The sequence below is a fragment of the Temnothorax longispinosus genome, chromosome 4 (assembly GCF_030848805.1).
Source record: "Temnothorax longispinosus isolate EJ_2023e chromosome 4, Tlon_JGU_v1, whole genome shotgun sequence".
NCBI lineage: Eukaryota > Metazoa > Arthropoda > Insecta > Hymenoptera > Formicidae > Temnothorax > Temnothorax longispinosus.
This window is the reverse complement of record NC_092361.1, coordinates 5,462,054-5,488,519: the sequence shown is the minus strand read 5'-3', so window position 1 is coordinate 5,488,519 and position 26,466 is coordinate 5,462,054. Positions and strand designations below refer to the sequence as shown.

The 26,466-nt window shown below is 35.0% G+C and overlaps 1 protein-coding gene across 1 annotated transcript; it reads left to right on the top strand.

Moving 5' to 3' along the window:
- The first annotated feature begins 6 nt into the window (after positions 1 to 6).
- Positions 7 to 26,466, top strand: LOC139811633 (profilin). Its single transcript, XM_071775950.1, has 3 exons — positions 7 to 273; positions 15,132 to 15,401; positions 23,851 to 26,466. Exons 1-2 carry the CDS (start codon positions 163 to 165, stop codon positions 15,399 to 15,401), a joined length of 381 nt encoding a protein of 126 aa, XP_071632051.1. The 5' UTR covers positions 7 to 162; the 3' UTR covers positions 23,851 to 26,466.

Below are 26,466 nucleotides of genomic sequence, written 5' to 3'. Positions count from 1 at the left end.
AGTAGAGCTGAAAGGGGGGGTGGCGGAACGACCGGCGTTTCGGAGTTTGGAGCGTGTATCGGTAGTCGCGAGACGAGGCAGTTGGTGACGGGTTGCGGTCGTCTAGTGTGGCGTAGTGAAACGGTTTTCGGTCGCCTTCTTCTCCCCTCCTTGTGTTCAAAAATGAGCTGGCAGGATTACGTTGATAAGCAGCTGCTCGCGTCTAGGTGTGTTACCAAAGCGGCGATCGCCGGACACGATGGCAATGTATGGGCGAAATCTGAGGGATTTGAAGTGAGTAGCAGAACTTTGAAAGAATATACCAAGAAACGGAGAGAGAGAGAGAGAGAGAGAGAGAAAGAGAGAGAGAGAGAAAGAGAGAGAAAGCGAGAGAGAGAGGGTGTGTGTGTGTGTGTGTGTGAGTGAGTGAGTGAGTGAGAGAGTGAGTGTGCGGGAGCGAGAGGGTGGGAAGGAGGAAAAGAGCGAACGAGTGGGAGATGGTCGAGAAGCGAGAAACGAGGGAGAGACACGGGACAAATAGATTTGGTAGCACGCCCCCCTCGATAAAAGGGAAAGTGCGCGGAGTAAAAGAGCCCTCCGGTTACTCCGGTAAGGCGCATATGAAACGCGCTTTGTCGGCGTGCGAGGGAGACAAGCCTCGCAAGCCTGTGAGTGAGAGAAAGAGTGCAAATGAGCGAGGAGAGAGAGAGAGAGAGGACAGATGCTCTCTGGCGAAGATCGTCCGTGCGGTTCTCGGTTCGAGCTCGTTCGGCTCGAGCACGAGATGAACCGGTTCGAACAAGTGAGCCGAACCGAACCACGCCGTGCCGCGCGCCATGCCGCGCCGCACCGCGCCGCGTCTCACCACACTGCGCCGCGCGGCATGCACATCGTCGATCGCTTTCTAACCCCGAAATATAATGCCACGTAGACGTGCACGGCTGCCGGCCGGCCGGCCGGTCGGCTTCTGTCGCTATGCGACACTTTGTATCGTCATCAACGAACATTGTCACGTTCCGGCGGTAGATCCTCGCCGTCGCGAAAGTCCCTGGAACGATGACGAGTCGTTTGGTGGACGGCGGACATGTTCCGCTCCGTTCCTCGAAGATACGCGACGACGAATCGATCGGATCATTTATAGAGCGCACGCGAATAAACGCGTGTCCTTGTCGCACTCGTCGTAAAATGACCGACGATAAGAGATAGCGACGAGAGTATTCTTCTTGGCACATGGGGGCCATGGGGCGTTAGTCGCGCTCGCTCGCACCGGTTCGAGGATCGATTCTGTACCGAGCGCGTCGAAAAGGGTGTGGCGTGTAGCGACGGTGGCGGTGGCCGATGTTTTCGCGCGAGAATTCGCGCTACGTTTTTTCAGCGAGAGTAGGATCGAAAATCGGTGATAATTTCGGCATATTCGTTCTCCGACGCCTGTACTTATGTCGCGGAGCACGAAGGAAACGACGTCTACTCCTCTTTCCCCGTCGTCGATCGGGAGGCACAAGGGTCGCGCCCACGTGTCTACGGCGCCCAAAATTGGAGTTACGAAACTCTTTCGGCGCTTCCGTTCATCTGGCTTGTTTCTCGAGGAGAAACCGCGCGACGGTTTTTCGACAACGACTAAGTACGACGACGCTTAACATGGCCGCCTTCAAACAACTCGCTGGACACGCGTCGCGTTGTCGCGCCGCGATGTAGAAATGGTGGTCCATTTCGTTAACAATCACCGATGGTTCTTAAGTTCTTAACCGATGGTTGCACACGATCGTATCCAGAGTCTGGAGTATCAAGTCGACAGTAGATCTTGGGCGAGAACGCGGCTTCCTCTCGCCCCGAGGAGTTCTCGATAGATGGATGAACAGAATTTTTAGGTTAACCTAGCGATAGTCACGTAGGCACGAGAGAGGTGACTGCGTGATTAAGCCGGTGCGCCGGATATGCACACACATACACAAACACGCACACAGGATATTTCAATCTGAATATTTAACGCTAATAAAGGCTTTGCGACATCGATATTATTGATATCGTTTATCTTCAAGATGAGATTGCTTGTTTGTTCCTAAAGTTACTCATTCTTCGAGTCAATGTTTCAGTTAAGCGCTATTTATAGCTTAATCGCTCGTTTTCGTCCGCGGACGTATATTTCATTTTGCGCTGTGCTCTTTTACAGATTGTTCTTGTTTTTAATGAAATAAAAGAAACTTGATAAATATTTATTATTAGTCTCTTAATCTGTTTTTTGATAAATGGAGTTTGCCCCCTTTTTTAAAAGAGGATATATATACGTCTCTCTCTCTCTCTCTCTCTCTCTCATATTCGATTTCATATTCGTGTTTTATTACAGATTGAAGTTTGGATTGCAATTTAGAAATAAATTGCTCCAAAGTTTCTATTAGCGAAATTTTTCTCGATTCCTTAAGCGGTCAATTAAGAACGAATTTTAATTTTAAAGAGTTAGAATCATAATCAGATATTCAACGTTTTAATTCGTTAATTTTTAACAACCAAGATACGAATTTTTCTTGAATCAATAAAGATTAATTAAACGTCTGAATGAATTTGTTAAATGCCGATATTTATAAGAAATAAATATCATGAAAATATATTTTAAATTTGTACTTTAATTCGATTTGACAGATGTTAAATTAATCATCATTTATTGACGATCAACTTATGATTGATCCGATCGATAGTTCAAGATGTTATATAATGGTTTGTGAATAGTTTAGATTAAATCATATAATTTCGACGCAACTCTCTTAGAAAACTCATCTCTACGTAAAACATATTTTTTAATAAGATGCAGTCATTATTTATAGAACTTGTGTCATCCTGCATTTTAAGTGATATTTCACTCGACTGCAAATCATTCGAGAATTTCTGTCCAAATAAATTTTATCAATTAAAATCGAAACTCTTGAATTTCTTCGGATAAATTCGGATAATTACGAGGATCTTTTTGCACCTTCAATAAAACCAGTAATATCAGTGATTATATACCGGAAAAAACATGACATTGCGTCATCTCCAATCAGACGTATGGCTTAAACGTGACACTTATCGCGTGAAAAGTATTTCTGCGCCATTACGTCGTTCAGGACTCTGCATATCATGAGATTTGTTCGTATTACTCGAAATTCCGAAAGATTTTTGCACTTAAAACGAGATAAATATAGATTTTGGATAAATATGAATTGGAGATAAATATATATTTGGGCGTTAGAGAGAGAGAGCAAAAATTCTGAATGCAAATAGTGCAAGCCACATGAAAAAATTTACAGGTCTCAGTAACGTGCATTTCCTATAGAAGTTCGCTCGGAGTTCTATTGTCGTCGTGTCTCGATGTTGCACAACGGTCGATTCTTTAAGACGAAAAAAAAAGGAATTTTGATGGCTCGATGAATCTCGCAGTGAAAGCTGCAATCCTGATAGGTGCGCACTCCACGTTGCATTTTTGAAGCTTATCGCGAATTCTGTCGGTAAATCTATCATTAAGATGACCGTTATTTGCAAAAAATGCACTCCTAAAACCGTAATTTGAGAAGCGAAAATGTATAACATTACGTACAATGACTGCAGTGACTTTTGGAGTGACTAATTAAAAATTTGTCCCGACGAACCTGTTCTCCACTGCCTATAATATTAACAGCTAATTAAATATATTTTTTTTAAATTTGAGACAAATCCGATTGGCTACAAATAAGCGCGCATCTATGGAAATATTACGTCTCGAGGATATTCATTTGTCGACAATTTTTTTAAACATGTTTATTGGCTACAAGATAGAGAATTTCTCGAAATTCGAGAAAATTTTTATATTTGTATCCTAGCAATAGAGAATTTCTCGAAATTCGAGAAAATTTTTGTATCCTAGCAATCAACATACTTGAAAAATTTGTTGTAAGTACGACAAATGAAATAGTATCTTAAGTCTATTCTTTGTAGCACTACTTTACACATTCTACTTGTAAAATAAAATAAATATATGATCAGACATTGGAGAGAAAAAGATGAACGGTAGAAAAATTTCAACTACAAAGAATAAATTTAATGTTTTATTACATTATACTTGAAACTTTGCTTCTCGCAAGTCGGGTTTTCGATGAAATATTCGAATTTAATGCTATCAATGTTACGGGCATATCAGAAATAACTCTTATCAGAAATAATCTTTCATGATGACAGCGAAAATGTATAAGTGACGTCTTGGAATATTGAATGAATAGAATTAAAAAGAAAGAATTAAGAAAATCTTAGCGAAATTCTTGTGTAAATTTATAGAAGCTGGAGAGAATAGATAAGAGAATCTTCCATTCTATGTAACTATTATTGATTTAAAAAGCTTGTACATGTATGATTTTTAACTATGATAATTAAGAGAATTGATATTGGAAATGTCCTTCTCTTCTAAACAAATTTATGGATTTTAGATAGGGAAATTAAACTGGTGAAGTTATACTTTTTTATATTTTTTAATGAAAAGTCTTCCTTAAAAATGTTAGAGATGTGATTTATTTTCTGATCTCGATTTTAGCAACAACAAAAAACAGAAAAGGGCGATCGTTCAAACTTTAATATGATTATTTCGGATAATTCTATTTAGGAATATATATATGTTTTAGTGGCTTTAAATTAGGTTAGGGACGGTTAAGAATCGCTGCTTGAAACTTTCGTAAAGAGCAGAATTTTTGTCGATATTCACAGGAATGATTTTGTCAAATCTAACAATTGTAGATTTTTTTAAAGGAACAATTGTAGATTAGATTAGGATAGGTTAGGTTAGAACGCACATGACTGCACGAGAAGCCATTGCTGGACAAGATCAGAAAATAAAGGTCGCCAGTTGCAGCGTGGCCTCGGCGGGCACGCTTTCTGGTCGCCAATACCAAAATGGCGACGCCGGCCGGCTGGCCGATAGACCGGCCGATCAGTCTGTCTTGGTCGGCCAGCAACCTCGCAGTACTGTGTCGCGAGCAGGGCCGTCGAGAGCAAGGCCCAATCTCGACATAATATTTCTTCGTCCACGGACAAAGAAAATGGTAGAATAAATTAAAATTAATTGGAATCAAAATTGTGTGATAATTCAAACAAAATAAGTAAAAAAAAAATTGTTTTAAAGCAACAAAATTAAAAGAGGCTAATTATCCTGATAAAACATATTATACGATAACGCGCGTGAAAATAATTGCATTTTGAAAGGACGTTTCTAGGCTCTGTTTTGTAGGATCGTCTAATTTGTTCAAAAAAATTTATCATACAACTTCGTAAACTTCCGTGTCTTAATTATTTCGTTCATTATTTCTCTTGAAATTTATCAATTTTTATATTAGAATTAAACAACCCAGACAGCACGCATGTCCAAAATCCAGACATAAGTCTACAAGACATCTTTAAACGTCCTACGAAAGGATGGCTAAAAAAGACGTCTTAAAGACGTCTTACATCCCGATTTTGGACATGGTGCTGTCTGGGAAAGTGTTTCTAATGTCCACTTCTACCAATGTAGATTAACTTTAATCTCGGTTAACTTACTTTTTATCTTTTTCTGGTTCTAAGAAATAGAAAACGATAAAAAGTAAGTTTAATTGAGATTAAATAAGATAATCTGCATTAATAGAAATGGAAAAAAGAATTAGAAAAAATAAGTTAAACCGAGATTGAAGTTAATCTGCATTGATAGAAATGGACCTAAGAAGGATTAAAAATATATGCATGTATTATATATGAGTTTCTTTCGGTTTGTTTCTCTCTCCGTTTCTCACCCCTCTTTCCCGTCTTGTCAGTCCTGCAGTTCGTGAGTCGCGAAACCCTCGGGCACATTAAGAGTTAGACTACGATTTGGGACAAGGCTTCTGCCGAGATCGAATATAAATTAATGCTCCTTATAAGAGGAAAACGTCGCGAATAATGCAGATGCTTCAAAAGAGGCAAGCAAGTGGATTCGACCTTATTCTCGCGTCAAATAATTCGAATTCGACTTTTTTGGATTTCATAATCGTCTCTCTTCACACTTTGAAATTACGTTTCTACAAAGAAAGAGAAAGGACTTCATCTTATCGTTTACACGTTTAGAGCAAAATTTGGGGACTATTTGTATAATTTCTTTTCTGTTTGTGATATTTAATGCTTCTAATATTCAACATTCGCATTCTTTGTATACTAAAAATCTCAACGATTTACATAATTACATTTGTATACACTGAGAAAAAAAATGTGTTAATCCCAAAAAATATTTAGTCCAATACGAGCAACTAAATATTTTAGGTAGTTTAATAAATTTTTTTTTCTCAGTGGTAGATACTTGGAAGGTAAATTTAAATAAAGTTAAATTTAAGGGAGATAAATTTAAAGAACTTTATAAATTCTTATTATTTGCTTAGGACTTAATTTACTCTTACAAGAAAATTCTCGAGATAGTTGCATATGCACGACATTTGTAACTAAAGGGTTAAACGAAGATGAAACATCAGCTTCAAAGGAGTGATTCATTGTTCTCAGGGCCGTATCGTATTGGAAAGTGGCCCTTAGTCATCGTTTCGGAGTTTATTATCATATGATTCACGTTTAAACATTCTCATATTTGGCATTCTCGTCATCACATCGATGTACAAGGAACATTATTCCTTTCCGAGTTTAAAGAGATGAAAATATATATTTTCTTATATTTTATTATATATATATACATTTCCCAGTACAAAATATATATAGTATTTAATATGTAGGATAAACTCCCTAAATATGGACTATCATAAGGTCTTTTTGAAATATTTTTATTAAAAACTATATATAATTAGCCTTGTTTATTTTAATCAGTTAAGTAACACAAAAACATAAAATTTTCTTGACAAAGAAACAAACCAAACAAAAACGTATTTTTTTTTAAATGTCAGAAAATTCGAAATTTGAAAACAGGTATTATATAATAATATGGACCGTCCTGGTTTTAATAGAGACCCAAAGTCCAATTGGCAAACAATAATCTTAATTATAACAATTTTTAATATAAAATAATACTGAAATGATATTATGTAACGTTATTGCAATCATATAAAACAATGCTAACATAAAATAATATTTTTTTGTATTAAAAACTTACGAAAATTTACATCGATTGCAGACAAAATCACAAAGCCTGCGTTCTCGTTTATTCCCAATAGCTCCCAATGTGAATAAACGAACGCAGGCAAAATGTTCGCCACTTACACGTGCGCGTAAGCAACTTTGCTGCGACCGACTGACAGGATGGTGTGGCGGTGCGACGTATCATCTGCGGCTAGTTTTACTTTGTTAGCTACAGTAGGTTTTTTAAAAACAACGGTAGTCCATATTACCCGATCGATCCATATTTGAGAAATTTACTCTATATATGGTCTTTTAAAATATATTTTTTATTTGCACATTAAAAAACTAATCTAATAACTTTTTAATAATGAATATATAATAATTATCTAATACAATATTTAACCCTCCGTGTGTAAACGTGGGTCAACGGCGTCCAGCGTCCAAAATGATATGTGCTCATTAACCGTAAAACTTGCAAGTCTGCCAAAAAATATTAAATAAACGATGTTAATCAAAATGACTATACAATCGTCAACTGTAATGTAGACAGATGTTTTGTGAACTTTTTCACATTTTAAAAAATACTTTAAGGTAGGGAAAAATAGCGTCGAACATGACAGATCTACATATGCACTGGGAAGGTACCGAAAAAACGTATGCACACACGGAGGGTTATAATAATATGATATCTAATAATCTAATATATCTAATAAATATTTAATAAAATATATAATAAATTATCTAATATCTAAAATAAAATAATTTTTTACCTTTTATTAAAAATAAAAAAAGATAACTCGATAAAGATAACTCGAGATTTCTCTATAGTGATGCAATTTTTAATATCGAGTGTTTATAAAGAATCATATCAGTTAAAGAAAGATGCGAACGTAAACTTAAATGTTCCTTTCTTTGGTTGTTTCTTAATTTATGTTTCTTGAACTCACATAATAAGCTACGCATCTAAAATATTGTATAAGTAATTTTTCCTTTAAAGTTATTCATAATCTTACGACAGTAAACGAATGAAATTAATAAATATATATGAACTGAATTATTGTGTTATGAATCAACGAAATTAGCGTGGCTAGCTAAACAAAAAGTAAATATTTTTCCGTTAATGCAACGGGTTAAGATACCCGATAATTGCACTTTATCGCGACTTCGATAAATTGAGCGAATTTTTATTATTATTATTATCAGTTACGAGTCAAGGGAAACGTATAATCATAGTTCTGACTCATAAACGTTACGCGAGATAGACATAACATGTATATGCTATGCATATCGTATTGAAAGAGAATTAAATATCAGAAACGAATACACAGTCGTTTCTTCTCAATTTTAGATCGGAGTAAGCCAGACTTATTCTTTCCAATTTTTGTGGTACACACATACCTATGTACTGTATAGTGTATACCTACTTAAAAATTTATAATTTTACTTAATGTTAGGATAATAAATATTATAGGATAACATTTTATTTTACGGATGACATTTTATTTTACTTAAACTGTAGGAAAAAGTATACCATTTCTTGAAAACTCACCTCCTTTCCTGTCCTTTGAGGATTGTAAAAAATGCAAAAGAGGCAAAATAATGGCCAGTCTACAATGAGTCGTTAATCGTTAGTCAGATGTCGGAAGAGAGTCGGAAAAAGTCATAAACGTGTCATAAGGCGATCGGAAGTCTGTAATCGGCAATCATAAGCGATTGGCCAAATGCCATCTCTTATGATCACCGATTACAGGCCTCTGATTGCCTTACGATACGCTTATAATTATTTCTTCCGACATCTGACTAACGACTAACGACTCATTGTAGACTGGCCATAAAAGGTACATATGGGAAATATGAAGGTCAATTGAAAAATTTCCGACCTTGTCAAGGAAACAACATTTTTTGGGGCAAAATAAAATTTATTTTTTAACATAGTCTACTTTCAGCTCAATACATTTACTCTAACGTTTTTCGTAGGTATACAGTATGTTTGAGAAATAAGAGAGAGATTGATATTATATCAAAAAATTATTGATTATAATATATAGAAAAATCGTTTATAATATTTAAAGTATATCGATCTCTTTAGCATCAATACAGTAGCATTATCAATCAATAATGCACTTCTGGAGATTTTCTTTCAAAATCGCCGAGAATCCGGCTGCTTGGATGTTTAAAATATCGAAACAAATCCCTTTTATTAGTTTTATTGGAACTTTAAATTTTAGGGAATAGAAAGTAATCACACAGACTTAAATCTGCTATTTGTTTTTTGATCAAAAACTCACGTACGGTACAAATTGAGAATAAATTTTCCACTTTGTTTAAACCGCTAAGTAAGATGAATCGTAAATTTTGACATCAAGTTTCTCTCCTAGCATTCGCAGAGTCACATTCGAGTCGATTGTTAATATATGATGGATGTTTTTCACGAGATCGTTGGAATTGCTTTCGGATGTCCTGCAGACTGTTTATCATCCTCCAGATCCTCCATGTTGCCTTTTTGAATCTTGCAATCTACTGAGATACTCGTGTGCCTCGTGTGCGTGATAGACAGCTGTCCGCGTAAACTTGTTTTCCACATTTCATATATGTTGCGTTGCGGTTTTACCGAGTTGACGCAGAACTTGACATTGACAACTCTCATTGCTCCATTGTATTTTCGTATTAGAGCGGATTAAGAGTGGACAGGAGGTTTGTGTGGTCAAGGTAAAGATGAAATTTGCGAAATTATTTTAGAGAAAGAAATGAATGGACACAATTCTCCGTTTAGATGTTATTTACTATTTGAGATGTAGAAAATTAATTTGTTATATAAGTGACAAAACTTGTCATTTTGATCGTTGTAATTTATACGATACATATCCAAAGCTCGTTAAAGCAGACATAAAATTTAAAAATTCCATTAATTATCAATGATACGTAAACATATTCGTTATTTTTCAGGCATAGGTATTCCGTGTATGTCAAAAATTTTATAGAAATATTTTTCTCCGTATTAAATAAGTTTCTATATCATTATGTTCTTATGTCTTATGTTCTTAATTACGAAATGTCACTGGTTATAGTTAATACATTCCTTAAAAAGAGGCGACTAGAAACTATCCTTAATTGACTCTTATGCATAAATCAGTCCGTAAAATAACATTAAAAATAAAAATAAAATTGATATAATGAAATATTTTTGTGATTGTTAATATTAAAATTTTTTAATTTAATTATATTAAGTGAGTCATATCCGTTTAAAATTTAAAATGACGAATTTAATAGGTTTATTCGGAATTTTAATTTTGTAATAATGTGATTCTCTTACTGTAATATTTTCTTTAAGGAAATAATACATTATATGAGACAAAAATGTTTGGACTAAATTTTCTCATTATTTTTTTTATTTTTTAGAGAGAAACAACCTTTGAGAAATTGATATCGACCACCTTACGAATCAATTTGTAGCCAGTTTTTATCGCAATTATATTGAAAGTATGGAAATTGAGAAAAGCACTATAAGAATTTTTTTCTCGAATTTTGCCGGCTGAATACGTAACTCTCGATTGTGCGTCTATATTAAGAGAGTGAATCCTCCGCGAGGGTAACGTGAAACGACCTTCTTTCTACGGTGCTGTGAGCGAGAAGTGCAAATAATATCGGTTAAACGTTTCCCTCTCTCAACTAATACAAGTCAGGATATCACCTTATTTACAAATTTTCTCCGATATAAAGTTCGTTTCTTAACGAAAAAGTCTTAAGACTCCTGCAGTGCGATTCTGTAACTCGTTATGCGTCGTTATGTGCTCATAACGACAGTTGCGCAGCTTTTTTCTTATATAGTATACCTGCGCAACTGTCGTTATAAACACATAACGACAGCATAACGAGTTACAGAATCGGGCCCCTGGGCTCTTTCCCGACATCTCGTGAGATGTGACGTCAGAAGCGAAAAACGTTGAGATTTGACACGTTGAGAATTCTTGCATGGCATTTCCAAATAAAAAGATATTTGCATAAAATAACACTTCAGATCACTTCAGCACACTTTGAAAATACTCCGAGTTCAGGTTAGGTCTACTCCTTTTCCTTGACAGTTAATGAACAGCCGTAAAATGAATGTAATACGACGATCTTTTTATTTGGAAATACCATGTAAGAATTTTCAACGTGTCATTTCTCGCTTCTGACGTCACATTCCAACATAGCCGCGACGAGTGCCTTAATGAGAGAAGGCTTCTTTTATTTAATTATTAAATATTTATATAGGTAATTAATATATTATAGGAATATAAGTATATTAATATATTATTATGTTATAAGAATATATTACAAGTATATTAAATATTTCGCAGAAATAAATTTCTCGTATGAAATTAATCGAAAGGTAAAGTACATGTTATGATTTTATTGATACCAAGATGATAAGAATGGAGAGCGTCGAATTTTGCCAAGAGAGTGCGATATTTTCGTGAAACATTTGCACTTTGACCGGGATATGCTTTAAACTCTTTAAAGCGACGTTTTGAGCGGAAATAGTTGGAGAGAGAGAGAGAGAGAGAGAGAGAGAGAGAGAGAGAGAGAGAGAGAGAGAGAGAGAGAGAGAGAAGAAGAAGAAGAGAACAAGTCAGCCGGGCGTGCACGAATGTGCAGAACCGTGAGAAAGAAGACGGCGGCCGGCCGTACAAAGACGTCGGTAATCGAGTGCGCTTATAGTTCAAGGTCGTCTTAGATCATGTCGGATTAACTGCAACGTGCGTCGACATTTAGGATCCGCATCTATCCGTTTTTACGTACGCTCTATCATTTTATGAAGACTAGCTTTTTAAACATCTGCAGTCTTTTTTCAGACGTGCTTTTATTGCGTTTTGGACAAAAGTAGACTTTTACGTCAAAATTTCTGCTCCGGAAGAGAAATCCACTCCGAATAAAGTAGAGAGAGAGAGAGAGAGAGAGAGAGAGAGAGAGAGAGAGAGAGGGAGAGGGAGAGGGAGAGAGACTGATAGATAAAAAGCTCACGTTATCAATCTATTATTTCATATCGTGAAACATGATTTTATTGTGAAAGAGGTGTGAATTACGTTCAGATTACGGCGGTTACCTTCGACGAGATTAAGGGCTCGTCGTCATCCAACTTGATGTAGGACGACCGCTATACTTGGCAACAATTGCTATAGCATATTGGATCGATGCTAACGTGAATTATGGCTCTTATCGTTGATTATCTTCCTTTTATGTCGGCCGACCCGTTGGGCACGAATGGGTTAAGAGCAATTGACTTTGAGACACTTGGCTTTGAAATCTGAGCACTGTTGTGCTGTTTGGCGTTTGCCGCGTTTCCAAGAGATTTATGCGAGAACGTCAGTAGTGAACAAAACGTACGATAAAGAAGATATTAAGGTAGTTTGTCCGCTTTGACAATAATACTATCAAAAAGTTAGTGATATTCAAATGATGTATAGGTATAGTATTTGGCTGGGATTGTTCGCATTATGCATATATGTAAGAATCTCATATGTACACACACACTTCGACTTTTTTTTTATTAAAGTAGAATGCCTACTATCCGGAAGTATCTGCACACAGAAAAATATTATTTTACAGTCAAGGAAAGCAATTACTTACTTTATTTGATTTGTTTTAAGTTTTCTTCAACAAAGAATATTTTCTTAATAATAGTTTTCAGATATACTCGTCACTCGTCTTAGAAAAGCTCATCATTTTGTGAATGTTATAAAAGAAGAATTTATTCTTGTTTCAAGAATATTATGAAATCTTATCGAAGAAATGCTGCCTAGAATTATAACTTTGAATATTTACGATATTATACATGTATTGACGTAAGAATATTTATTAGATAGAAGAATTTAGCATGTTTCTTTCAATTCCCTGCAACAGAATTAAAACAAACGAAATATAGTTTGGAAGAAAGAAAGTTATTCTTATACTACAGCACTAAGAATATAATCAGAGGTGTGGTCTAGTGGTAAAGTGCCAGACTCATGGTTACGAAGAACCGAGTTTGAGTCCACCTGATCACAGAAATTTTAATATTCTAAACTGTCGCACATCTGAATTTAAAGCGATTACTGAGACAGCTCCTAAAAGGCCCCATGTTCCACTTTAGGAATTAAAGGAATCAATCATCGTCAAGAATATAATTTTTTTTTTGAAGTAACCGGATTATTCTAGATGAATAAAATTTATACTTGATTTAAGTACAAATTTGTAAATAAACTTTTCTCAAGAAAATGTAATATCTCTTGAAGTATTTGCTTCTCTTCCGTAAACTCTATATAGACTCTATACATATATAGACTTTATATAGACTCTATACATATACAAACCAAATTTTTGTATTAATTAAATATTCTTGTTTGAAGTATTAAATTTTCTAAGATCTAGAATATGTTTTGAGAAATGTGATACTTATAATGACTTTATGGTAGATTACGGATATAAATTTATTAAATACTTAGAACAAGTAATATTTACTTGCAGGTAGTACGTATTTTTTTGCGAATGGAAAACTTTCAAGTTTATCAGAATTTTTTTCAAAGATCTTATTTTTATTTTGTAAGTCTTTCATACTGAAGTTCTATATTTTCTTTCAGATTCTCAAGTTTTCAGATTTGTTTTGTTTAGATTTTTAGATAAGTTCTGTTTTCATTTGTTTTCATGTATAGATTTGCTAGAAACTTAGTTTAATTATTTGAAATTTCTTTTTCTTATGCCTATTTTATGAAAATTTTCCACTTTTTTCCACTATCTTTTCAAGTCTAACATTTGAAACAGATATAGCTCTTAATTTTTTCTATGATCGTATGAATAGGAAAGATCTGACAATAAGAAATTTTAGATAATATAAATTTATTTAAAAAAAAACACTCAAATTTTTCTTGAAAATCAGGGAATTTATTCTAATGTATGATGTTCTATAGAATACTTGTTCTGTAAAATTACAAATTCAATCAATTGTGCGCGAAATTATCTTGATTATTCAAAGGTCTTGATAAATGGAAATATATTCAGATAGATAATGAAGTGAACAACAATAAACTCAATCCTTGGTCAATTTCAAATGGATCTTATTCAACAAATACAACATTTAATTATCAATATATGTTTAGCTGTCCATAATGTTTAATTATTTAATCTTAAGGTAGCATTTGTATGTGTCAAAGCGAAATCACGAGTGATAAGATAGAAAACGCTCGTTTCATATGTTTGATTTGCCCGAATGTTCCGTTATCAAATGAAACATTTTTAGCACAAAATGCGCAAGTGCTAGCACTTATACATTCTTGTAATTAGATTTGGAACTATCTGTGAGAATAAAATAGACAGAACGTGTATACATATATACATATACAATATATACATATATAGCATCTTTAAATATAACTAGCATGAATAATAAAAGACGATTATCTGCTTGGAAAATCTGATGCTTATGGTTGTGTAATTGAAATTCAATAACACGTTTGTATTTATTTCTATCAATGCAGATAAACTTTAGTTTTCGTTTAACTTACTTTTTATCCTTTTCTAGTTCTTAAGAAGATTAAAATTAATTTACATTGGTAGAAATGGACATTAGTGATGTAATGATAAGTAGCATTGAAAACACAGTTGTTTGAATATGCTTTGCTAACAAATCCCTCTCTTTCTCTCGTAATGTTTCCCAATTTTTTTTTATTATTCGTATTAAAACAAACGAGGAAGAAATTATGAATATGAATAATTTTCTACCTCGGATAACGGTTTATACTAATTTGTATAATAATATCTTTTAACATAGTATAATTTTTATGATTAACAACTTTTATGATTAACAAGAAATAATAGATTATCAAAGTATGTATCTATGTTTTTTCTAAATTAGAATATCTTTATTACATTTAAATTGCATGGATGTCCAAGCGAGAAAACTGGCACATAATGCCATAATAATTATTCTTTCACGATAAGGAGAGCTTTTTGAGACGGTTTCCGGGATACAACACATATAATATATATGTATGAAATGATCTTTGCGTAGTGTAAGCACGATATCATCATGCTATCGCTGTACATACTGATAAGAGGATTTTCTTTATTTCTAGGTAAGTAAAGAGGAGCTCGCGAAATTAGTGCAGAGTTTCGAAGAGCAGGACATCCTGACGTCGTCGGGGGTTACCTTAGCCGGCAATAGGTACATCTACCTATCGGGCACGGATCGTGTGATAAGGGCGAAACTCGGCAAAGTCGGCGTCCATTGCATGAAGACGACGCAAGCCGTAGTTGTCTCCCTGTACGAGGACCCCATACAACCACAGCAAGCCGCATCTGTCGTTGAAAAATTGGGCGAATACCTCGTGTCCTGCGGCTATTAGGTCAGTATGACGACAGCTTTAACTTTAAGGTAATCGTCGCGATCGCGGAGAGGGGCTTTATTATGCAAACCTCCCCGAGGCGCGGGTACAGGGTGAGAAATCCCTTATCAGTTAAAAAATTCTCTGCTACAGGTCTTGGGAGATATTTATTATCGCATATTTTTTTAAACTTTCGCAACTTTCGTAAAGTGAAAGAGTAACCTCGTTAATTCACCTCCTTTAAATTCGCCCCTAGAAGCATTTTTCAACCACTCACGAACGAAATTTTCCGGCCTTGCCTTCATTACAGTAGAGATAAAATCTTTGTGAGCAAAATTGTAAGATACTAAATAATTTGGACAATTCAAAAATATTAACGCAAATATTAACGAATTACTCTCTAAATCTCATAGAGTTGTTTCGTCACTGATATATTAGAGTGATTGCAATAATCACTCCAAAAGAGAAGGTTGTCACTCTAATTTGAGTAAATGCGGACACTCATATCTTAGGAGTGATTTTTTTCACTTAAATTTTTAGAGCGTCTACTCTGGAATGATACGATCTCACTCTAAGGTTATATAGTGAATCACGATTTACTAAAGATCGACTGATAAATGACTAACAGAATGAAATTTTCCACTCAAAATTGTAGAGTGACATAATTCACTCCTATATGGACACTGATTTACTGCACTCGAAAAGAGTGCCCTTTCAGTCAAACGGAGTGCGATTTCACTCCAACTTATAGAGCGCAATTTTACTCTTTTTTAGAGTGGCGAATCACTCAGTGCACAGGATCAATTTAAACTTTTCGTTATACTTGCATTTCACTCGTTTTGAGTGATATTTCACTCTTCGACTTTTTAGAGAGTAATAAGGCAATGTTATAAATGAAAATTATTATAACGTACTCGAACGTACCGGAATCAAGTACGTTTCCGTACGTTCGAAATCGAAGTATTATATTGAATAGTGAGCAAATTTCTGATCGGCGAGATTTATTTTTTGTAAACACTCATTGATTCCCGGTCATTCAACTACTAATCCACGGTGTTCAAGATTGGAGCAACGGTGTGCTAAAATTTCGCGACTTATTTTTATATTTAAAGAGATTAGATCGTTTCATTAAAAACGTTAAAAAAAAGAGACAGGTTCAAAATCTAACTCGTTGATAGCAAGCGTTGTTCCCTGTAGAATAAATTAGACATCAGAATTGAAATATCGATATTGGACTGTACATAACTTATTTCAATTGTTGTCGTTTCTATTCGCATATAAAATCAAGCACAATGGTTGACAGTCTCAGCGATGCCTGTGTATGTAGTGCGTGAATAATCAAATTCTTTTTGAAACTTAAAAAAAAATGTTATCACATTCAAATATCGAATTATACTTCAAATAATATTCGAAATCGGAGATTCTTTAAAATCTTGAGAGTTTAAGGCCGGTATTCATAGTCGGATCTTATTTTAAGATCGTCTTGTAATATCTTGAGACTATATAATACGGCTCTGTGGATTGGTTCATAACATTTTAAGATCGTACTTAAGACGATCTTAAATATAAGATCTGACTATGAATACCGGCCTAAGAGTCTTGAATCTCTAAAGTCTAAATAATCTTCCGTCAGATGTTTTTAAACATCTTTGTTAAAAATGAAATCGAATGAGTATTCCGTGTACAAGAAAGAATAAACTGAAATAATAACAAAAGTGTTATATATAATATTTTTAAAATATTCAAGACTCTCGATTATACTTCCAATGCATTCGTGAATTTTCAACTCTTTATTTGTTAGTTGGGAAATATTTAAACCTATTCGAGTCAGTGTGTCTTAGGCCCATCGCTACCTGCGCGACATATCGGATTAACACGTTTATTCATGATTCCTCTCGCTTCGATTTAACCAGCAAGCCTCTCTCCCCACGCCGCCCATATGGGCTTATCATTATCGGCTTGTCACTCAATACTCGCGGACATTCGCACACGCCCCTATTGTGCCGATGCGCGTTTTCGCGCGCGCCCGTCAAGCTGTTTGAAATCGGAAAAAATGTTTTCCCTTCGGCCAGGTCGTTGCTTCGAGTAGTCACGTTTGTTCTACGTTCCTATAATTCGCGTAAATTGCAATCGACGGCAGTCCAGAAAAATGCGAACGCAAGTTTGCATTTGCGAGCAGATTCGGGAAGAGATTGTCCAAATGATAAATTCCGATTCTTGCAATGAAATACGTCGACTTCTGTTTTGATTTCGAAAATTTTATTATAAAAGTAATAAAATTCCGATTCTAGCGAGATCAGTGAATTAAGTTTGGCACAGCGATATTTCTCACAAAATAACGTCAATCTGCTAGGAAAATTCATTTAATTCGTCTTAAATAATTTGTTAAATTTTTTCAGAGCATCGATAAGTGTGCATTCTGAGAATTTAATAAAATTCTTATTTTTCATCAATAGATATTTATTATAATCAAGATATATTATAAGACAATTATTTTAAAAATATTTAGAAAAATTTGGAAAGGTGATATTTTCAAAAAAGCAGAAATTTTTTTTTAAGACTAGTCTTATTTCGATATTTCGGGAAATATCAAAACAACATGTTTTTAGTACTGAAGTATTATATATTTTTAGATAAATTTTATTTTATCTTAAAAAATTTCTCTTTGAAATTTAATAACACTATGTTTTACAGTTACAATAGATTCTATTCGTTCTGGCTATACTTTTTGAAATAAATGGCGAAAATATGCGACGTGTATAAAATATTTATTTTATAAGTATCTTTTTTTTTCTCTTCAATAGTTTTACCAATATGATATTGAAACAAATTGCTCTTAATTTTTTCACGATCGTACAAGGAAAAAAGAACTAAGGAAGTCAAATAATAATAAAATTTATTTTAAATTTGCGTTTAAACATGCTCCAATGTTGTCTGTTTGAACAAAAATAAGATTCCTTAAAAAAATCAGAGAATTTTCGAGGAATCTTTCGGAGTAGACACCTTATATTCTAGGTGATTTTTATATACATTATCATATTTGTTGCAATCATATTGTGTGAAACTTGAGTTCTGACCAGCTTGCGTAGAGCGGAAAAATATAATGGCGCGAAACCGATTTTATCCGGCTATTTCTCGCAGCGAGATGCAATGTGTTCGTGCGGTCGCGCAAGCGACCTTGTTGTCAGCACATTATATTGTTACTCGCGCCCGGTACTCTTGTATCGCAAATTCGAATACAAGCTGTGGTTACGTGCACATATACGCGTAGTGTATCGCGTTCCGACAATCGAAGTACGATATGGAGCGTTACGTGACAAAGAAAACAGTAAATACCGATGATGGAACATAATCGGCTTAATTAGTCGCGAATTAGTATTGCGACACTGTAAAATAGTTCTGGAAATCATTCGCGCATTACAATTTTCTGTAATAAAAATTCGAACTAATGATTAAACTACTGGCTTCTATAAAATTATCACGTTTCTACGTCCAAACGTTTTGCCAATGTAATTTTTGAAAAGTTTAAGATTTAAATTATTCAGGGTAGTTTTTATCACAACTACCTCAAATATCTTTGCTATTCTAAATAATAGAAAGTAATTGAAGTTACATGATTTTATATGGTTTTATATGGCGCGCGAGGGTCACATTATGATGTGATACTTTCGTTGGAAACACGACTTTATTGTGATTTTTTAAAATGGAACCATACGATTTTTCTTACATAAGATTCAGTCATTCTGCATATAAATGTATTAAGATAAAGTTTAAGAAGTGCATGCATTTTGCGATATGCAATTATTAAATATGTTTTGTTTTTACATTAACTGATTTGTTTTATTATTCTGTGAATTATACATATAAGGTAAGATTATTAAAAAATTAATATCTCTTGGGATGTTTTGTATTTTAGATATCTCGTAATCTTTTTTGATTTCTTTATAATTCTATCTTATAATTAGTATTTTTATATGTAAAATATGTAGAGGGATATATTATGTAAGAAAAGTCATATGATTTCATTTAAAAAAATCGAAATGCTCTTGAAATCTTCCTCATACCTCCTCGTGCGAGAAAAGTATTGCCACTACGTTATATGTGCTCCTTGAAACCATAACATTTATAGCTTTAATTTTTTCTTATTATTTAGAATAAATTTCAGGTGCTTAACCCCTTAGCATTCATATTTTTTTGGTATTATGCGTACAAAACACGAGCAATACTTTTTATTTGCTTATGTTTAGATCATTTATATTAGATAATATACTGTGTAAAACATTTTTAATGCAGAACAAAATGTAGAACAAAATGTAGAAATATAATATTATGGCTTCAACCGCATATATATTCGTGAATGTAAAAAAATACACGGGATTGCACATGTTTGGGATAATATGTGGGAAGAAGTTAAGGAATTAAATTAAACATACTGTACATAAATTCTAAATAATTAATTATTAATACGTGTCCATTACGCACACACATATACATATAGAGAAAGTGTTCCAAAATTACCGGATGTCTTTTGAATAACAGATTTGTTGGGCCAATTTGGTAAAATTTTTTTTAGCAAAAATAAAATATCTTATAATTTTCGAGTCACAAGCAATTGAAGAAAAGGAATTTCTTATGAACTAATATTTGCTAATGTGTGCTATTAGATCTTCAAAGGTTAGCTGTGATATGCGTCCAGCGCTATCAGATATCAATTGCTCCGAAAAAAGACGGTCAAAGGTCTTGTATTTTTGGAAGAATATATATTTTTGCAAATCTCTTTTATCGTTTTCTTGTTTTCCATGCATTAAAACCATAAGAATAGTTTAATATCTACAATTAGAAACGTGATATCGGAAAACGTTTTCGTCCTATATGATACATGTAAAAAGTGCTAATTTTGACTTTCATTATTTCAACTTTGGTACGGTCAATCTTTTTCTAATTGCACATGTGTGTAGAGTGTGTGTTTACATATTAATATGCTATCCAAATTTTACAAGATTCCTAAGAAAATAAGTTTACGGACGTACTACCTTAAGAAAGAATCGATTCCGCGGTGACCAGAGAATCTGTTATTAAAAGACTATTGATGACACATTTTCGGAACATTTTTTATGTATTATTTATTCATATTTTTCCGAATAAAAATTAAAATTTTATGAATTTTATAACAAGAATAGATCAAGATTAGATGCAATTTTTCCATTGTTGGTTCGTCACGCAATCAAGCGACACGATTTCGATAATTTTGACGACATGATTATTATTTTTTGTACATAATTATGTCTTATATAAAGAACAATATGGACGAGACTATAAATTCTATTTATCGAATTATAAATACTATAATTTGATTCATGATAGAAAATATAAGATTTTTATACAGAAATATAGACACATGTCTGCTTTAAAACTACACTATACTGCATTTAAAAATAAATTTTCTCTGGTGCAAATTAATCTAACTTTAGTTAATCATCAGTGTAACGCGTTAAATTAATAACGATAATAAATATAAATTAATTAAATTTTAATTTTAATGTTTGCATTCAACTATCGTTCCATTTTTGTAATCCTCAGAATAATTAACTATATACAGCTACAGTTAGTTTTCACCATCATTCTCAACACTTGAAGTACTTTTGTGAATCATCGTTATATCATATCACCGAAGTTCCCGAAATCTTCCCGATCGAGGGAACTTCCTTATTCCCTCGATAACGATATAACTTTATCCAAGTTCGATGCTCGGTTGTCAGGCGCAACGTGACGTGATATGCGGATTCCGCGTGACTCATAGACGGATAATTCTCGGTGAGCATTTTAGCTTGATATCAGCTTGCGTCGATGACTAATCGCGTCACACGCACTCGCGCATTCGCTTGGGTTTCTAGGCATCACGGCGATGATAAACATTTTTTCTAAGAACAAGACGAGACGTCGCCTCTTCGTAAATTTTCATGGATACTCGTTCGCTTGATGTCCCGCGTTGATCGTCATCGATGAAGCTGCGCACTTTGCATATCTGTTTATTTTCCACATTAATTTGGAAACGGGTGTACTAAGTGCACAAGTAACTTCTCGCTATCAGTATAATAAATGATAATATGTGAATTTGTTAGATATACAGTCCAAGTATGGAGAAAGAAAGATTTGAATATAGAGAATAAAGAAATATAGTTTGCGAATGCCGTTGGTTTTCACGCAGAGAGTAAAAATATTGGCTGAGAATACAAATATTATTTGTTGAAAATCTTATGCTGAGTCTTTGTAAGTTATTTTGGATTTTAATAAGAAACTGTTTTTTGCTTTGATAGCGAAACATATTTGCTTTAACGGCAGATTAAATTTGCTTTAGAAGCAAATCCGAATTTCTACAAACAAAGTTATTCGATAATAACATTTCTTAATCCATATTTTGACTGTAATATCAAATAATTGATTTGGCAGCGAAGTTTTTACATCGAGTATACAGTAAAAATTATGATGTTGCTGCAGCAGCAAAATTCTTTTCTCTGTGGATATAATTTTTAATTATTGTACAGAGAAGTGAGAGAAAATAAAGATTTAAAATATTCATTATTTTTTCGAACTGTTAGACAATTGATTTTATTTATGTCATAATTGCGACTATTAAGTTTGTTTTGTGTTAATTTTATTACATCTTAATATAATTATTATATATGTATATAAAATTCCTTTGATAGAAGTCTTTTTTCTACAGTTTTAATCTTAAGAGAGAGGACGCAGTTTCGAAAAAATTATAGGCGCGGCCAAAGCTACTTATCTTTATATCCCTTTTTCTCATAAATCATCAACATATTCGAAATTTTAATATTATTTTTTCTATTTCATCTAATAGGCTGTAGTGTAATCAATACTTTTTCTTGAATAAACTCCATCTGAATTTTAATTATAATGTGAAATAAATAAGCAATTTTTTGCATTTTTTATTGCTCGTAGTTTTTGATACAGTTATAATGTTTTAAAGACAAACGGTCGAATTATAATTCAGTCATTTCTGGAAAGATTTTTAAAAAATTATAAAAATCAGTTTAATATTTCACAAAAAAAGATGCATAATAAGTATGTAAAAAAACATGATTTTACGGAAGAGACTTTAAAGATTTTGATATTATTTGACGTTACAATCTCTTATTCCTTACAATGATTCATCCTCTTCTTTCGGTTGGTTTAAATTCCAGACTGCGAGTGGAGGACTTGACATCAATATTTCGAAACATATCGATACAAAAGGTTATTTATAAAAATAAAATAAACCCAAAGTATCATTTTACTCGTATTTTATCATGTTTTTTTATAGTGCACGATTTCCAAGTTAGTTTCTATTGACATTTTTATCATTCGTATAGACTTTTATCGTTTTTATTGGTATTTTGTAGTTATAGTACGTGGTTTAGTTTATATTTGTATGGTGTACAGTTTCAGTATGTTTTTTTTTATTTTTGGTATAATTGGATGACTTTATAAGATCAGGAGGAATATTGGGAAAATTATAATAATATAATAGAAGGTGTTTTCTAAGTAAATATAAAAAACTGAAGGGAATATTCCGTGGGTTATTTTAGGAAGAGAAGGTTTTGTAAACATTGCCCTAAACTGTTTCGTTTTTAAAATGTAGGGTGTCAAAGTTGTGAAAAAAAAAATGAAAATTTCGAAAATCTGGAAAACGTTTAAAGATATTTTATTCAAATTTTGTATGCGTACATGTGGTATTAAGAACCATTTTTCAGTATCGATGAAACATTTTTAGATCCACCTTCAGGGGCGTGTGTATGGGTAATTTTGTATATTTTGAAAACAAAGCAGTTTAGAGCATATTTTTATAGGACTTTTTCTTCGTAAAATAAGCCAATATTCCCTTCAATTTTGGAACTTACTTAAGAAACACTATGTATAATAAATAATACAATAAACAATATAATTCAATAATAATTGCATAATTAGGAAACTTTCGACATTTGTGCAATCACAAATATCTATTCTGATCCGTGCCAGGACTGTACGTTAAATACTTTTTTTTTTAACATTTAGATATGTATATGCAATTATTTTATGTCGAAATATGCAGAAAACAATTTTTTTTTAAATAAAAATTGATATTTTGGGCATTTTTCAAATTTCCCAAAATTGTGATAGAACATTTTCAAAAGCGAAATTGTGTTGTGCGTCGATAAAACTGGAGGGAATGATAACTCCTTTCTCTGGATGCTTTTTTATTACTTTGTGGTTACGTGGATTTTCTTCCATTAAAAACAATCTGTTATATTTCTCTGAATAAAATTAAACTAGCAGAGTTTTTTCTTCTACATACTTCACTATTGTAAAATTACAATATGTAGAAGAAAAAAAAGAACGAAAGAACGGGTACGGAAACGAGGTAGCGTGTAGGCACGAATGGCGTCCCGTAGCCGACTAACCCGCACCTTAATCTTGTTTTCTGTTACAGTAACCTCTGGGACCCAACACAAATATCTAATATTAATAATAAACGATACGATCGATTATTTTAATGAACAGCGAATGAAACATGCGCCATGCCGCACGAGTTGCCCCGGAACTGCCGCACGCCCTGCGCGACACACGATGAAGAAATGCAGCAGCAGCAGCAGCAACAACAGCAGCGGCAACAACAGCAGCAACAACAGCAGCAACAACAACAACAACAAAACAACAGCAAAACAACACATAGTCGAGAACAGCAACTATCATTACTGCTCCAGTCATCATTCTCTCCTCCTCGATCTTCGTTTCTTTAAGGCGACGTAGAGAACGGGACGGAAAGCACGCGCGAGTTCATGCCGAGTACACGCACGCACCATACGTAAACAACGACGAACCCTTTCCATTTCCCCCTTTCTCCGAACCTCAGTCTTCAACCCTCTTTTCCCGCTCTCTATCGCTACGCTCGCGCCGCTTACAAACCCGCGTTTCTTCTCTCCTCTCCTTCCGCCGCCCCCTCTTTCTCGGTCGTACACGTATACGTACTTAAGCATCTACGCGTGAATATATCTCGTAGGATACGCGTGTCTCGCGTGTACTGTCACGTCGTGCGTCGTCTGCGACGAGCGTCGGAGATCGCGGGGGAAACTTCGGCGGTTATCGATACCGATACCGATACCGATACCGATGTCACATTGCCACATCTGCTCTCTACCTACCTACCTACTCCCAACTTTCCTCTCCCCCCCCCCCCTCGAACATTATTCGCGCAACACGAGTCTCGACGGCTGTGACGCGCAAACGAGAGATGCGAGAGATCGCGTCTGAAGCGCTGACGCGTTGCGCGGAGAGACGACGAGGATCGATGGCGCGGCTTTGACGCGATCGACGATAGCACCCGTGCCACCCGTCATCCGTGTCGAGCTGGCGACGCACGTCACGGAACGTTATCGACGTCGTGGATCCTGACGGCGCCGCGGCGCTTGAAGCGACGTGCGCGCGCGCGTGCGCACACACACACACACACAATCTTTATAAGAGCGAGACAATGCGCGAAAACACGAAAAAGCGCAGCGGATTGTGACGTACGTGCGGTTCCTGGCTACTATATGGATCCAATGACGATCGCGAGATTCGCAAACGGAGTCTGGCATCCGCGTGTCTTTGTCCCATCGAAAAGGTACGAATTGCAATGGATCGTGACATGCGTCGCGATTCGTCACGGGACGAACATTGCCATCGTCCGCCACTTCTTGCGTTACACGCGTTCAGCTATGTTTTCCGGAAAAAGGAGGAGCGTCGATCGCTTCCGCGAGGATGCGGTCCCTCGAGCCTGAATTTATTAGAGATAATTGCCTTGTCGCCGTTCGTGAAGAACGTACGTATATAGAAATATCGTACGAACATAATGTGATGTACACGCGGAAGCGATCGATATCGTCTCGTAGCATGTATTTAACACACTCAAAGTGTACAGTCGCTTCGTTCACGCACCAACTTTACGCGTGCACGGAGAAAGACACAATAATGATCGATCGATAGATATCAAAGCGAGGAAAAGAAGAGAGAGAAAGAGGGAGGGGAGGGGGGAGAGAGAGAGAGAGAGAGAAAGAGATGCGAAATTTTGTAACCGTTTACATGGCATTTCGCTTGAAACGATACAAACACACATATGAATTAAATATAAGAGAGAGAAGTAATGATAATAAAAAATAATAAACTGTTGTGTGTTAGGGTTACTATCTTTTTTGTGGAGCACGAAAGAGTGAACGCGTGCGCGCGAGGTGTAAAGAGGAAGCGAAGAACGAGAGAGAAAGAGAGAGAGAGAGAGAGGGGTGCGCGCGCGCGCGCGCGTATACGTGTGTGTTTTTGCGTGTGTTTTGTATGTGTGTGATCGAGAGTGAGAGGAAGTCAGAGAACGATTGATTGTGACGATCGAGTCGTAAAAATAACAGCTAGATAACGAGAAGGAGAAAAGGTAAACAAAAGAACGTGGGGAATAAAAAAGAGGAAGGGAGAGAGATGCTGACAGAACGTGAACGTGTGGAGCGCGCGCGCACGCGTGTGATGCGTGAGAGGGAGAGAGAAGATGCGACAAGGTAAGCGAGAGAAAGAGAGAGAGAGAGAGAGAGCGGAGGTACGATGATGATGGCGATAACGATAGCGGCGGCGATAATAGTAATGATGCTGATGATAAAATGATGACGATGCGGGCGAGCATGCGGCAGCGGGTGATACGGCATGGATTGGCCGCAATCCTGGCCGTCTCCCCCATTCCCCCAAGAATCGATACGGTCCTTTTAGCTATTTACTGTCTTTATTATTGCTATGTGTAAGAAGAATAAAACAAAATGGCGAACGATGTGTCATAAACTGCTGAGATTTTTATCGACAAGATGGTGAGAGAGTAAGAAAGAGTGTGTGAGTGAAAGAGAGAGAGCGAGAGAGAAAGAGCGCTAGAGAGAGAGACAGAGAGGAAGAGAGAGAGAGAGAGAGAGAGAGAGAGAGAGAGATGCATAAAAAAAGAACACATTTACATCAGCGTATATATAAACATTCACACACACACACACACACACACACACACACACACACACACACACACACACACACACACACACAA

What these genes read in the sequence shown, in the direction of transcription:
- LOC139811633 (XM_071775950.1), top strand. Translation starts at nt 163, where the DNA reads ATGAGCTGGCAGGATTACGTTGATAAGCAGCTGCTCGCGTCTAGGTGT. An exon ending in CGAAATCTGAGGGATTTGAA is followed by an intron (nt 274 to 15,131) that starts GTGAGTAGCAGA and finishes CTTTATTTCTAG; the next exon opens with GTAAGTAAAGAGGAGCTCGC.